Source organism: Corvus cornix, chromosome 9 (genome assembly GCF_000738735.6).
Source record: "Corvus cornix cornix isolate S_Up_H32 chromosome 9, ASM73873v5, whole genome shotgun sequence".
NCBI lineage: Eukaryota > Metazoa > Chordata > Aves > Passeriformes > Corvidae > Corvus > Corvus cornix.
In genome coordinates this window covers 21,200,734-21,215,775 of record NC_046339.1, presented here as the reverse complement: position 1 = coordinate 21,215,775, position 15,042 = coordinate 21,200,734, and the positions used below count along the sequence as shown (strand labels likewise).

General features: G+C 48.4%; 1 protein-coding gene across 1 annotated transcript in view; it reads right to left on the bottom strand.

Moving 5' to 3' along the window:
* GPC1 (glypican 1) overlaps window positions 1-14,039 on the bottom strand; it is a 200,495-nt gene extending 186,456 nt beyond the window's left edge. The window contains exon 1 of the mRNA XM_039556802.1: window positions 13,519-14,039. Within this exon, the coding sequence (XP_039412736.1) occupies window positions 13,519-13,675 (157 nt within the window). The 5' untranslated portion in view covers window positions 13,676-14,039. The remainder of the gene's footprint in view (window positions 1-13,518) is intronic.
* Between the last annotated feature and the right edge of the window lie 1,003 nt (window positions 14,040-15,042).

Below are 15,042 nucleotides of genomic sequence, written 5' to 3'. Positions count from 1 at the left end.
CCTGCCCACCGCAGCCAGCGGGAGCTGCTCCCTAGGCTGAGTCCTCCCTGGGCATTATCCTCGCCTTGTGCCGCCTGACCACCTCGGCCCTGCTGAATCCAAAGGAGTCATCCAAACAAAACCTGCTGTCCTGGGTCCCTCAATCATCTGAGAAGCAGCAAACATGCTGAGTTAAGTGCAAGGTAAGCAGTATTTTTATTTGGTTAATTAGAATTGCTCATCAAATGAAAACAAAAAAGTGATTTACTGCAGAACGGGTACAGGTAGTTGTTGCATAAGTACATTCCTGCATATTTGGCTACATTAGGAATATTTTTTAATTAACAGTTTCTCCTTGGCTAAAGCAAACCATAGAAAAGAAAGAAAGAGAAGTTTCACACAAGGATACTGCCGAATCCCTCAACTGCCAGCTACTTTTTTTCTGCAGGGAGGATTTTAAATTAAAAGCAGATTGCCTTCATTAGCGTTACCAGAAGCCACGTAACTGCCAAAGCTGACAGAAACACAACTGTGATTTGCAGATTTGGCAAGTGCCATTTTCTCCTTCTGCAAATGTGGGTAATGTCATTTGTATTAAAGGCCTTTTTGTGGGGGACACTGCAAAAAAACAACTCCTTCCTCAGGAGAGGAAAAATGTCTCCAGAGCAGCAATTTAATAATCTAGGGCTCTCAAGTTCTCTCTCCTTGTTAACTTTGCAAGAAAGTTCATTGCATTAAATTTGTGCTGAAAATGGTCAGACAGTATGAATGTTACAAACTGTCTTCTCCTGATGACTGAGCAGAATACAGTAGCAAGCCCAAAATAAACATTTCAACAGTGATCTTTGACATATAGCCATACTCAAGCTTTCCATGACACGTTGCCAAACTTTCAGAAGCCATTCAGCATGGATCTCACCAAAATCCCTATTTTCTTTACTTCATTTTAGCTGAAAAGGCTAATGATAGGAAAGTCACATTTCTACTGAGGGCAGCTGTGTTTGCAGGCTTCATGCTCTCCTCCAGAGTCCCAGCCTTGGTGGTAAGAGGAAAGTCTCAGTAGCATTTTTACTCAAAGGATTGCTGCATGAATAGCTGCAGAACAGAGGGGGGATGCGAGAAGCCTGCCGGGTGTCAGAGCAGGCAGCAGCAGCTGAACGAGCTGCTGCTCACTGTTACAGGACTCCACATGACCTACTCCCCTCCCTGGTGCATTAGTCTCCCCCAGTTTCTGGTGTCCAGCCTTAGCAAGAAAACTTAACATACATAACCGAGGTGTTAAAAACCACACAGGTGTATTTCAGTTTGTGTTAGATGTGACACGGTGGTCATTGGCTTCGGGGCTGAACCAAGCTGCTGATGTGACAGCGAAGCCATGGGGGTGACCCTGACCCACGTGTGCTCCCTGAGGTTGGGAACAGACCCCTCAGCACCAGCACTGCCTGTGTGCTGCTGGCACAACGTGGAGCCATGGCCAATGCCTGCTGCGTGGGGCTCACAGAGCCTCCTGGGATGAGAAGATGATGAAAATTACAGGAAGAAGAAACAAGAGAAATGGGTAATGTCCTAAAAGAACCCAGATGCTCAGCGGCATGGCACTAGAGACCACAGCACCCCTGAGTGAATGAAGGATTTATTCCCCCAGCCGTAGCCAAAATGGGAAGGTCTGAACACACTGCTAAACTCTGCAGGAAGTAGTCCAACACAGTATTACCACAGTCACAAATGTAAAGTCTGTCTGCAGTAATTAGGATTGTACTACATATGATTTATTAGACACTGTCTTATAATCAAGACTAAAATAGCTGCCTACATTGTAGTTACCAGTTTCTTAACTGCCTAAAAATAAAGCAGCAAATGTAATGCAGTGCCAGACATGGAACCAACCGAAATAATGTTAACCTACATTGAGCCTGCAAAGGTAACCACAGTGTGCCTGCTGGTAACCTTCAATCTAACCTGGAGTTAAACACTCAGTGACTCTGCAATTTTGGTTTGTAGCTTCAAAAGAACCAGAGAAGCCAGTTCTGTCTCTGTAGTCCAACTCTGTTTCACCACACAGTGAACGGAGTTCATTATCCATTGAACTAAACACTAAGTAATGAGTTAACAATAATTAAACTGAAAGAGACACAGATTAAAGGAATTTATTATTCCCTGATCCGCCAAGCAAATTGTTTAGATACCTGCAATCAATGAGTAATGAGGAAACAGAATAAAACCCCAACAAACCAAAGGGCCAACAACAGGCTCATAAAAATCTGTTCAGTAAGGCCCATGTATCTTTGTTAGGCTGAATAGCACAGCATTTTAATCAACAAAACCCCCCTGTCTTTATGCATCATGAGATCAGAGGCAGAATGTGGCCCTAAATTATGCTGTTACTGTTTATTATTTGTGTATCACAGGACTGATGAAGATTTATGGTCCCATTGTGCTAAGTACCGTATAGTGAAATACCGAGAAATAGTAAGAATCAGTATTCCAAGACTTTATAATTCAAAGACAAATTACAAAAACAAGGTATTGTAATTTAAAGACAGTAATGAACAGATGGGGATTGGAGAGACAGACAGATTAAGCAACTTGCCCAAGGTCATGCCAGACACATGTGCCAGAGAAGAAAACTTAACTGATCTCTGGAGTACCAGCACAGGTTTTTACTCATGTAGGAGAACACTGTTGCTCCTCTTTGATTTCACTAGACGTCATATTTCATAAGCTAATAAATAAGTTCAAAAATTGCTAATGTTACATGGCAGTACTGGAAGGATTTTCTTTCATGCCTCTCTCCTCAGAAGACCATCATTAACAACATTCCTCTGCCTACACCTCCACCTGATCCTTGTATGGCACAATTACAACATTTGCACAGTATCACAGAATAATTGAAGCCTGCAGGTCTTCTGCAGCCATCTAGTCTAATGCCTCATTCAAGGCAGGACAAACTAGAGCACATGCTCCAGGGCCTGGTCCACTCAAACTCTGAGTATCTCCAGGGATGGAGATGGGAATCACACCACCCCTCTGGACTCCTGTGCCTGTGTTCAATCACTCAGGTTGAAAAAGTTTTTCCCCAGCTCCAGCTGGTGTCCACCACCTCCTATCCTGCTGCCACACAGTCTAACTCTGTCTCCTCTGTTCCCACACACTGAGTAGTTGCAGGCAGCAATGGGATCTCTCCTCTAGCCCTCTTTCTTCTAGACTTCACTTGCTGAACAAGCCCAGCATTCAGAGCTTCCCCTTGGGCACCACACACTCCAGCACCCACCAGCAGCTTGGTGGCTGTGCCAGACCCACTCCAGTGCAGCCATTCCTTTCCTTGACAGGCACCCTGAAACGGGACATCATACTCCAGATGCAGCCTCACAGACACCAAACACAAGACTGTAAGGCACTTCACACTATTTTTTAAAATAAAGGATGCAAATACTTATTTTCTTCTATCAGTTGTTGCATTTTTATGCATTTTACACTACGCATACCCTGCAGCCTTCAGTTTACAGAACAACACAGGAACATTATTTTTGCACACCACTTGTGGACGTTTGCTGTTCCAGGGGTCTCAGCACATGCAGGCACAGCAGGCCCTGAGAGCAACCACTGCTCCTATGAAGAGCCCTGGAAAGGGACATTTCACAAGTCTTTTTCTGTAGCTGACAAAAAGGATAGCCAGGTCAGCCTGAGTGATGTAACGTGCTCAAAATATATCAGTGACAGCAGGATAACACAAGACACCATGCTGCTGGACACACATACATCAGCAGATACGTTTAGGAATTTCAGTCCTAAAATCTGTCACACAGTGTTTTGCTAACAGTGAAAAATATTTAATTTACGACTGTGACAGGAGATCTCTTCAGTGCAACACAAACAGTAGCAGCAGTGTTACTAATTAAACCAAAACTCAAGCTCCCAGACAGCTGATCCAGGATAGTGTGAGAAGTGATACTGCATTTCAACACAGTGGCTTTCTCTCCTGGTTTACAAGTAAAATGTGCCCCCTGTCAAAAGGTGTTTGCTCTCTATTTATTTTAAGAATAAAGTCACAGCTTAAGCTTTGCTTATTTATATTTGCTGGCACCTGTGAAGATTTACCAATAAAAATTTCATTTTAATTAGTTCTGCAGAATTTCTATCAACATTTGGTTTAGGTTTTCCTTGAATGTCCTGCCCTACGGAGCAGCACAATCAGCCCACTCAGCCATCCTGATATGAAAGGCTTGGCATGGAGACATTTGGGGCTTTAGTGATCCCACAACTGAACAGTGCAGGAAACATGGATATGGCAAAACACATTGTCCCCCATGCTGCCATCCAGATGGGACAAACGGCTAGGTGTCAGAAGCAAGCTCTGGATGCCAATGGCACTTTTATACCAACTGTGACAGTAGAGCAATGGAGCCCCAGCTTTGGGATGAGCCATTCCTCCATTTATGGATACACTTAAAGCCACACCAGTGATTCCTTAAGCAAAGGCACATGCCACATCCAAGTACAGGGATCACATCATGCCCCAAAGAGGACTTTGCCTGCATGAGAGCTGTGTTTGTGAGCACAGGGCACATGGCCAGGTAACACTCACCCATCACAAGCTCAGCATATGGCCACCATGCACCTGCAAAAGTTCGTGCTTTGGGCACAGAACAGACCTGCCACAAATCATAGACTTGTTTAGGTTGGAAATCCGGACCTCTAAGATCATCAAACCCAACTGTTAGCCAAGCTCACCACTTGCAAAAGGCAGACTGGAGCACTTCTCTGACCTTCCCAGGCTCTTCCCACTCTCTCTTCCACACCAATCCCCCCAACACACAAACAGCTGGGGCATTGCTACAACCCGCTGCCACTGGACGTGCTGGGGCACAGGCCCTGGGGAGCCGGCAGCGGAGTCCAAGGCATTTCTACCCGCGCGTTCCCACTATTGTGCAGCCCTTCCTCAAATTCACAGCAGATGAGTCCCTTAGCTACGCTGTGGCCTCGAGAGCCTCTCTAATAAAAATACCAGCCTCCTCCTCCTCCCTCATCATGGAAGTCTCTCTGAGACCTCCCGCAAATGCAAGAGGAGAGAGAGAGAGGGGTTCTTTCGCAGGGCTTGTTTGGTACTCTGTCACAAAGCCAAACAGATGTTTGTAAAAATCTAAACTGGTTATACAACTGTTCTAAACTCGCACAGCTGTGCACAGCGAGCAACTGCATCGGGGGAGAAGACCACTGCTCTTACATCTAGGGACTGGAGTTTAATAAACCAAACTTCCCGTGAGTTATTCAAGCTCTCTCATTCCAATTTAGCGTTTATGGCAGAGGAAACTGCTGAAACAAGAAAAGTGAAGTGGCTTTTCCAGCTTCATGGTGAAAATTTGCATCCAGATGGGGACTAGGACTAGACCTCCCTCCTTCCAGACCCAGACGGTAATTACAGCACCCGATTTGCACCACGCAGCTTATCTGGGGAGGAACAGACGAGACTCTGGGACAGCAGCCCTCATACAAAAGTCTGTTGTGCTTGGCACTCACTTCAGGATCAATTATACAATGAAATCACTGCAAACTTCAATGCAACAACATGAACTGAGAGCAGAAGAGACTGAAATAGACTCTTTATATCTGTAATTTACAAAATGTAAAATTAATGCTAATTTCTGACAGCGCATTTATTATATTTACGAATAAAAATTACAACTAAGAATTTTTTAAATACTCATATTTTAGAAATATGCCCGTCCAACTAAATTACACAGGATAGTTTTACAATCCTATAAAATACTAATTTTTTGCAAGCCAAAACTATTTGTCAGAGTATTTGCATTTTAGTCATATAAAAGCTTGACTGTCTACATAGTACTACCATGTTGCTCCCCAAAACCACACAAAACTTCTGTTGTTGTTTTCTTCTCTTTTTTATGCTTCAGAAGAATGCATGGCAATTGAAAAACTGGTTTTACTCATGTTGCTAGCACAGGAGTCTGTAACAGCTGGGTAATTCTGTATTTCTGATTCATGCTGCACTATACAGAAAGGCACATAAAATCAAATTAGTTTTATAATTTCTATACAGGCAACACAGTTGTGATGAGTGTATTTTTTAAAACTCAGAAGCAAGAGCATTGTGAAAAACTGTCACAGCGTTCTGCTTATTTGAACTTTGAGAAAGAAAAGTTTTCCATATCTGAAGAATTCCAAGTAAAACAGGAACGCATTACTGGGCAGCAGTGATTGACCAAGCTCACAGCTCTGTCACGTTCAGACAAGCATTTTAAGTGTCTGCAGTCTAAAGCTTCATTATTTTTGCAGAACAATCTGGCAACAGAGGTAACCCGATTCCCTGGGAATCAAATGTTACTTACAGACAGGTTTCACCTGTCAGGGATAAAATATATTCTGAGCAACAAAGTGTCAGGGTATACATACATCAGAGGAGAGGGCAGTCTGTCCTTCACAGCTAACAGAGAATAAAGGAAATTTTCTGCTTTGAATTTTATCTATTTTTTGTAACTTTGAGGGGAAATACTCTAATGCAATGGCAGCTACAGCAATGTTGTGCAAACAAACTACAAAACACAGTGGAATAAGCTTCAAGCAACTGCTATGAAGGCTCCTACAAGCTTTAGGATCTCCCCTAGGTCTCCCCCCATCATGATGGGGCAGAGTTACCCTTACAGCCGTCAGTAAAACACAGCAAAAGAGAAGTGTCACTTTTTCCCAAGTAAATTGAAAGACGAAGAGACTGTTATGGACTTGCTCCAGGCCACCACCCATGCAGGCGGCGTGTCTGCCCCACAGGCTGCCACTGGACCTCTCCTTCCTTCTCCCAGCTGTGCCTGGGAATCAGTATTTGGAGGAAAATTGAAAAAGAAGGCCCAACTCTGGCCTAACTTATAGAGGTAGAAAGGAGTGACTTAGGATTTTCAGAAAGACTCAATCTATGCAGCAAGTTCAGAAGGGGCAGATGAAAGCTGAGGAGGGCACTTGATGGCGACTTCCCTGCCACCCAACCAGAAGTAGCACGTCCAGCTCCTTTCTGAATTAACACTCAACTAAGTGAAAGCTCTTGCAGAGGAAAAGCCAAAAAGGTGACTCTGCGTTTGCTCCATACCCTCTGCAGGGCAGAACATTCCAGGGACAATGGGAGGCCCTCTGCCCGTACCCAGGGCAGGTAGAGCCCAGCCCTGCTGCTGCGCAGCACTCGGAGCACGGGGAGCTGGATGTGCTTCCATCAGGGGACACCCTGCCGCTGCAGAACACCTCGGTGAAGGCAACTCTCTGCAGGGGCTTTTGTTACAGCTTCCCTGAGCAGGAGCAACATGTGCACTCACCACCTTGGAAGCTGCTTGCAGGAAAGCAGCACTCCTGTCTGGAGGCAACACCTGCCCTGTAACAGGAGTCAGGCAGAGCCAGCTGAGCCAACTGTGTGCCAGAGCAGCCTGCTGTTTTGACATTATCCCCTCCCTGGGGCTACCTGCCTGCTACGTGTACACAGAAGCATCCCACGGGGCGCAGAAAGAAACCCAATATACAGAAACATGTAGCATTCAGCAGGGACCTGGGCAGCAAACAGAAATTAAAGCTGTTTTCCCCAAGGAAGCCTGTGGATGTCCACAGAATTGAGATGTCTATTTCCCTGGTCTTCCCCTGAAATTCTCAGCTGAATGCTGGAAGCAAATACAGAATTTCTCCTTGTGCCAGTGACACCTGTCAGTCACTCCCCCAACTACCCTGCTCCTCACTTCCACAGTCCCACAAGACAAGCGAGAAGAGCACACAAGCTTCTGCCACGAGACCAAAGCTGCAGCACTGGCCCCAGCCACACAGTGCTGAGACTACTGCAGGAGCAGGGTCAGGATATTGCTCAGACCAACAGCTCTCTGAGGCTGGAGCCATCCTTTTATCCTGCCTTCCCCTGCCATACAGTGCCTAATGCAATTTGATGCTGCAATAAAAATAGATGATCCTCAGCCCCCCCTCCCCAGCCCAGTGGGCCCTGGTGGATCAGGCACAGAGCCTGTGTTCAGCTGCTGCTCATGGACAGGTGCTCCAGGGCCTCTGTTTTCACTTATTGTTGTGACCTACAAGGAAAATAAAACCTCTGGCTTTAAATACACATTTTTGATAACAAAGTTACCAGCTCCCACCCTGCCTTTGGCTAAGTCCAAGCACTCTTAATTACTGAAATCACCCAGAGGAATATATCTATCTGGTCCCCTCCATGTGAGACAATTGTACTGAAAGCAATAGAACATTAAACCAACTGTTTTACAATCACTGCCAAAAACCACACATATCCTATTAAACCTATCCGGAGAACCCAGACATTGACTGACATGTGTTCTTAAATAAACCAGGGCACTTGCAGGGCGGGAACAGGAAAAGGAGACATGAGGTGAGCTCTGCAGTTTCACACAGCGGTGCTGGTGAGTGTCTCCAGCTATACATCCGTGCAAATTTTTTGGAAAAAGATATAGCAGGCTTTTGCTTCACCAACAAAAGCAGCTGTTGAAATAGGTTTTTTTTCAGACACAGCTGATAAGGATAATTATGTGGTGAGAGCTTAGTCATCCATATCACGGTGACAGAAAAGCAGATTCTCTTAAAAATAACGCCAGCACCCCACAGCTCTCCCGACGCCGGCAGGAAGATCCCCGGGCCCGGGAAGGCCGCTAGAGGGCGCCCCGTTTCTCCATGGATCCCGTTTCCACGGGCGCGCACATGGAGCGGCCGCGCACCGGCACCGCAGCGCCCGGCGCGCACCCTGCCCTGGGCTTCGGGCCCAACACAAACGGGGACGCACCGCTCAGGCACGGCCGCCCCCGACATTCCTACCAAAACACTTGCCAGATGGAGGAAAAGGCACATCTCCCTGTGTTTTGCCTCGTCAGAAACAGCACTCTAAACCCAGCAGGATACAAAGGCCATTCTGATCCGCCCCGAACAAATCCAGTTCATTAACGGGATCCTCCTGTTGCATCTGGGAGTCCTCCGTGGAGGTAATCTTGAGAAATCCCTCTGCCCTCAGGAACTACCACCCAAATGCAATGACCACCTCAAAAAGCACTGGATCAATAGAGTGCCCCTTTTAATCATGGGTAAAGATCTTTCCTTGGGATTGGAGGAGCCCCAGATTTTACGTTTCAAACCACAGACGTAGATTTGTCCCACTTTGGAAGTGCCAGCAGCTGAAATACCCTCCAAGATGGGGTTCCATTACCCCCTTCCAAGAGCCTGATCAAGTCCCAGCCGGTTGCCAGACCTGTTCTCTACTTAGATAACACTTCTCTAAAGGGCTCAAGCACATACACTTGACAATGTTTTCATCATAAAACCTAATTATACAGCCTAAAAGGTTAAAAAAAATGTTGTAACTCCTTTCAGCTGGGGAGCCAGGGAAGGATCTGCGCACAATGTGTGACTGGATGGGCAGCCTGGCAAAGTCCAGCTGGCTTTTTGCTGTACCCTCCTCTTCTTTGGCTGCATTGCCCCCACTGCCCGTGTCAACAAGCTCAACCTAGCAGCGAGCCACATCTAGGAAGGATTAATCTCAGGAATAAACAAACCAAAGCAGAAGTCCGAACCAAACACAGAGCAAGGGCCAAGCACATCCACATCAAATCACAACCCTCAGGTCTTCTCCAGTCCATGAGGGAACTACCTCTGCTCAAGATTCTGGGGAGCAGTCATCCATCCAACATCAGTAATCCCGAGACACTCCCATAAGTCAGAGAAAGCTGGATATCCCCCACAGTGCGGTATTTTGTGGCGTAGGCTCACTCTCTTCTATCAATAAGCCACACTGCGAGCCTAAGACCAGCCCTTAACACAGGCACTAAGAAGCACCCCCTAGAGCAGGGTATGTCTCCCCTTCAGTCACCAGAGCAGGGGACCTGCAGTGGGGTGATGGTGTCTGGGCAGCAAGAACATGAGACAGTAAAAACAGAGTCCTCCTACCTCCAGAAGACGTGAGAGGAAACAGAAAACCTGGAAGTTCTCCAACTGGTTTCCCATATTTTGTAGCAATCAGAGAAAGGGCTGTGGGTCATCCAAATGGAGAGTGGGAATGCTTTCCAACATGCAGGAAAACTGTGATCAAGTTAGTAGTACATCTTACGAGAGCAAGTGGTGTAACTTTCCCAAACTCAAGGAGTAAGGGGCTTTTCCCCCAGCTTTAGAAACTCTCTTGCAGGCAGATCGTCACCCAAGACTCCGAGTGCATGGCTGTCTGTCAGGATTGCTAACATGAGCAGACACTGCTTTCATGTTTGGGAATTTTGCCATTGACTTCAAAGTACTGAGATATAACACCTTGTGTATTCCCTAAACACACTTAATAACAGCACCTGACACATTCAAAGTGCTTAGACATGTTAAAGGCATTGTACAACATTAGCAAAAAACCAGGAAACCCTGTCTAGGTGGTTCATGAGAAATCTGGTAAGCCAAGAGTCTATCCCTGCATCAGATGGTTATCTATTAGCCAGGTAATAACTGTGTGACTGCTTCTCCAACTGATCCATACACCCACAAGCAGGGGCTACCTTCTGGTGAGCTGTGGAGACGCTAGATTATTCATAATCCTCTTAAATCATAACTAAGAATACAGATTAGAAGGTGTAAAGCGTGCAGTAAGTGTTCTAAACCCAACACAAACACAGCCAATCTCAGTCTGAGTCAGAGCCTGCATCCTGGGAGCTCGCTGAACTCCTTTTGCAGTGCAGCTCTGGGGGTGCAGGCAGTGTGTGGTTTGGCTCCTGGGGCTGGCCTGCTGTGACGTCCACACACCAAGCAGTGCCTGGAGCCAGGTCAAAGCAGACAGGAGCAAGGTCAGCCGAGCACGGCAGCACCACTTTGGGGACAAGGCCATTGGGCTAAGAAATTAATGTTCCCCTTTGCTTCAGGGCAAGCAATGGAGAGAAGGAACAGCAAGATCTCCTTGGAGAGGAACAAAGTGAAGGGCTTTTGTCTCCAGACAGCTCAAAAATAAAATAAAAACATGGTTCATGGGGTAGTTCTTAAAACATGGAGAAGACCACCATCAGGAAATCTCAGCACAGGTCCAACTGGAGACAACATTGAACCCACTTCATCAACATCTCTTAACTTAGCCAAAAGTTGTCCAGTCACAAAATCACCAAAGTTGGAAGAAACCTTCAGTATCATCTAGTCCAACTGTCAACCCAGCACCACCATAACCAACCCCTTATCCACATCCCCGAGTGACTCCACCACCTCCCCGGACAACTCATCCTAATGCATGGCTACTCCTTCAGTGAAAATTTTTTTCTAATATCTGATCTGAACTTGCCCTGGCACAACCTAAGACCATTTCCTCTCCTTTCACTTGAGACACAGAAGAAGACACCTACCCCTCCTCAGCTGTGTGCCCGTGGATGCATTCACAGGTGTCAGTGGGTGTAACCTGACAAGGCTCCATGCAGATGACAACCCCCATGGTCAGCAAGCTGAACTGGTGCCACTGAAACCAGCCTGAAGCAACAAACACTTGGACCAAATGTGGAATTATAAACTGCATGATCCCGTACTTGGTACTTGTGGGGATACTGCAAGGAGGGTCTGGAGACTCTTCTTGGAGACAGCAGAACTGGCACCAACCTTTGCAAAAACCTGCACAGCTGCTAAAAAGCACAGAGGATACAATGCCGTACAGGACATTTCTAAGGTTCTATCTACGCTCACTGATGTTGAGCAAGTACTCAAGGCAAGTACTACAGCAACACAAAAACACGTTCCAGAACATGTATTAGTCAGGAGATACGCACGGTAATAACTAATGAAAATCATCAAGTCTGTTAGCTGTTTTAAACACCAGGCTAATGGTATCAGCAGCAGGTTTATATGTGGAACACTCTTCCTCCAAGCACTTCCTCATATTACTTTCCATGTGGATTCCTCAAGTTTTCATATCATTTATCTGTCTATTCATATCATTCCCTGTCTACAGTAACAGCCAGAGATGCCCGGTTTGATACTACAATTATAACTACTGTGGCTTGAGACTGCCAGCGTATGTGCTCGTACCAACAAACAGCAGGAAACAGAACTCCTGGATCCTGGAAATCTGTGTCCTGACACTTTTGGAACCTCAACAATTTGCAGGTACAAGACGTTTTACTTGCTGCTAACCTGCGATATGCGATACTTGCAGCCACAGCTGCTGCGAGCCTCGCGACTGCCCTGTAGTACTATCCCTGTGTACAATGCTGGAGCCACCTTCACGAGTGTTTGTAAACATTTAGCCTTCCAAGAACTTTCCACTTGAAACACGGCTGCTAATATATTCACATCTGCAATAATTAGATGCAAATTTATAAAAAGCCACTTTCTTGCTCAACTGAATTACTGTTCTATTAATAATGATGTTCAAATGATTCTGAAACTCCCCACTGTTTAACTTTGAGGACTGCTCATTTTACTTTGGAAATTTACTCTCAGTTGTAACTTGACAAAGAAAGTATTAATTTGTTCACATTTATGAGGGATGTACATGGTTCAGCCTTCTCCATTCATAGGTCAGACAATAAATTGGTTTCTCTGAAAAAATACCTGATGAAATATTCAACATAAGGCATTCTGTAGCTCAGATGTGCGCTACAAACTGCAGTTTTACTGGGGTGTCCCTGTAGGTTGGCTCTGGCACGTACGCCTGCATGTTTTATGCTTTGTCTGAAGGAGGAAGCTCCCACAAGTGAGGAGAAGGCTCTCAGATACGGGTCACAAGTTAGTGTATCAAAACTTAGACGAGAATTTAAAAAAACCCTACCATACACCAGCATATTTTCCCCAGACCTTCAGAGAAAAAAACCAAAACCAAACCCAAACCCAACACGAACTAGACCTTGAATATTCTTTGTTATTTCAGTTGTTTCTACAAAGAGGAGGAAATCAACCAATATTTATCCAAAGCCAGAATGAAGGCAAGAGGACACACTCTAATGTAGGTTGCACAGGTTTCCTCTGCACTTCACGTTTGACACGGTCATTTTACTCCTGCTTCATTTTTAGTAAGTGGCAAATACCATTTACACATTTGTTTCCCATCCAGAAAAAGATTTAAATAAATCAATTCTTCTCTCATAACCTTGTGGCATTTTCCAGTTCCGACACCAAAACCCATTACAGTCTGATTATTTTTGATTTCTGAACCAAAACCCTGAAACCCGCTTCAGCTGTACTCGAAACAGAAGCAACGAGACAATGAGAAAAAAGAAAGAACCACCACTGAACACTTGGTGCGACCACCCCCACTCACACAGCTCCGTTCGCATCGCCACTGCTGGGGAGAGACCCCTTCCAGCCCGGGCAATGCTACCACCGGTGTCGAGAGGGGCGAGGGGAGCCCGGCCCTCGGGGAAACCTCTCAGATCCGACTTTTCGCCACCCACGACCCGAGACAAACTCCAGCGTGGGGCAGCGAGCGCTCCCCCGCCCCGCGGCTCCCGGAGCCGTGCCCAGGCATCCCCGGGATAGCAGCGGCCCCGGGGCTGCCCCGGCCGGGGCACCGCGCCCTCGGCCCCCCGCAGGACTCACCGGAGATCTCGGCCTGGGGCACGCCGCTGAGGCTGAAGCCCTTGGCTCCATACAGCTGCCGGACCTCGGCGCAGCTCCTCGCCTTGCTGCCGCTGTCACCGCGAGCCGGGGCGGAGGCGACACACAGCAGCCAAAATCCCCACGGGAAGACACGCATCCTTCTCCGCTGGCCCCGCCACCTGCCGCGCGAAGGGCAAAGCCAAGGTCCCGCGGCGCGGAGGCGGCCGGGGGGGCGCGGGGTGCGGCCCCCTCCGCGGGCAGCCCCGGCGGGACGGGCGGGCGAGGGCGGCGGGCGGGAGAGCCCCGACTGCCCGCGGCGTGCGGGGAAGACGCCGGCGAGTTCAGCCCCGGACGCCGCCGTGGCTCGGGCGAGGGGGCAGAGATCCAAGTTCGGCCGCGCCGCTTCAAAGCCCCGGAGCGTGAGCGCGCAGAGGGCTTTTGTTCTTAGCGCGGCTGCATCCCCGGGCAGTCCCGCCGCGATGCTGCCGGCTGCGGCGCCGCCGGGCCGGGCGGAGCGCGGCGGAGCGGGGCGGGGCGCGGGGCGGGCTGCGGGGCTGCTCCCGCGGCGGGGCCGGGCCGGGCTGGGCTGGGCTGGGCGGTGCCGGCACCGCTCCACCTGCGCGCCGAGCGGCGGCGGGGCGGCTCCGGGCGGGCAGGGCTTCCCCCGCCGGACGTGGCATCACGCGGCCCGCGCCAATCCCGCGCGGGGCGCAGCCCCCGCCCCGCCCCGCGCCCCCGCCGCGGGCGCTGCGCAGCGCCCGGAGCCGCTGGAGCGCGGCCGGGAGCATCCCCGACCGGCAGCCCGCGGCCGGGCAGGGCGCAGACAGCCCCACAGCGCGGACAGCACTCGGGGGGCCGCACGCCGTCCTTTGGGAAGGATGCGGTGACAACGCGCATCGAACCCTTCTTTGTCTGCGGCGCGGCCCGGGTGCTTAACCTGAGGAGCCCGAGTTCCGCCAGCGTGGTGGGAAAACAGCCGTGTAGAAGACTTAAATCATTCCACACTTAGACCGGCGAGGAGAAAGCAGTTCAGCTGACAGCCGGAGAGTGCCAGCAAGGTCCCGGGGAGGCTGAAAGTGCCCTTTTAAGAGCAGATGTGGGAAGAGAGGCAATTTTCTACGACAGATTGTCAGCTTTGGAGTTTATATCCTACAACAGCCTGCCAGCTCCTGAAACTGGTGCTCTGCAGCTCTGCCAGCCGCGTCTTAAGCTGCTTCCCACAGAAATGAGGCATCTGTGATCACCTGTGTGTCAAGGCAATGCCCGTGTGCTTCCCCCAAACGAGCTTGCAGGCTCTTGGCCAGCATCTAACTTGCTTCACGACAGACAGAAGACCCCGTGATCACTCCTGAGCCTTTGGAGAGCAGTTGTTCTCTGTGAAAAAAGGGGAGGGAATCTGCCCATGCCTCAGCTGGAGCACTTGTGTGCACTTAAACCTTACAAGATAGCAGAAACCCCACACATAAACACCATCACTGTGCCTCCTAAAAACCTAGCAAAATTTATCAGAAACTGTAGCTTTTG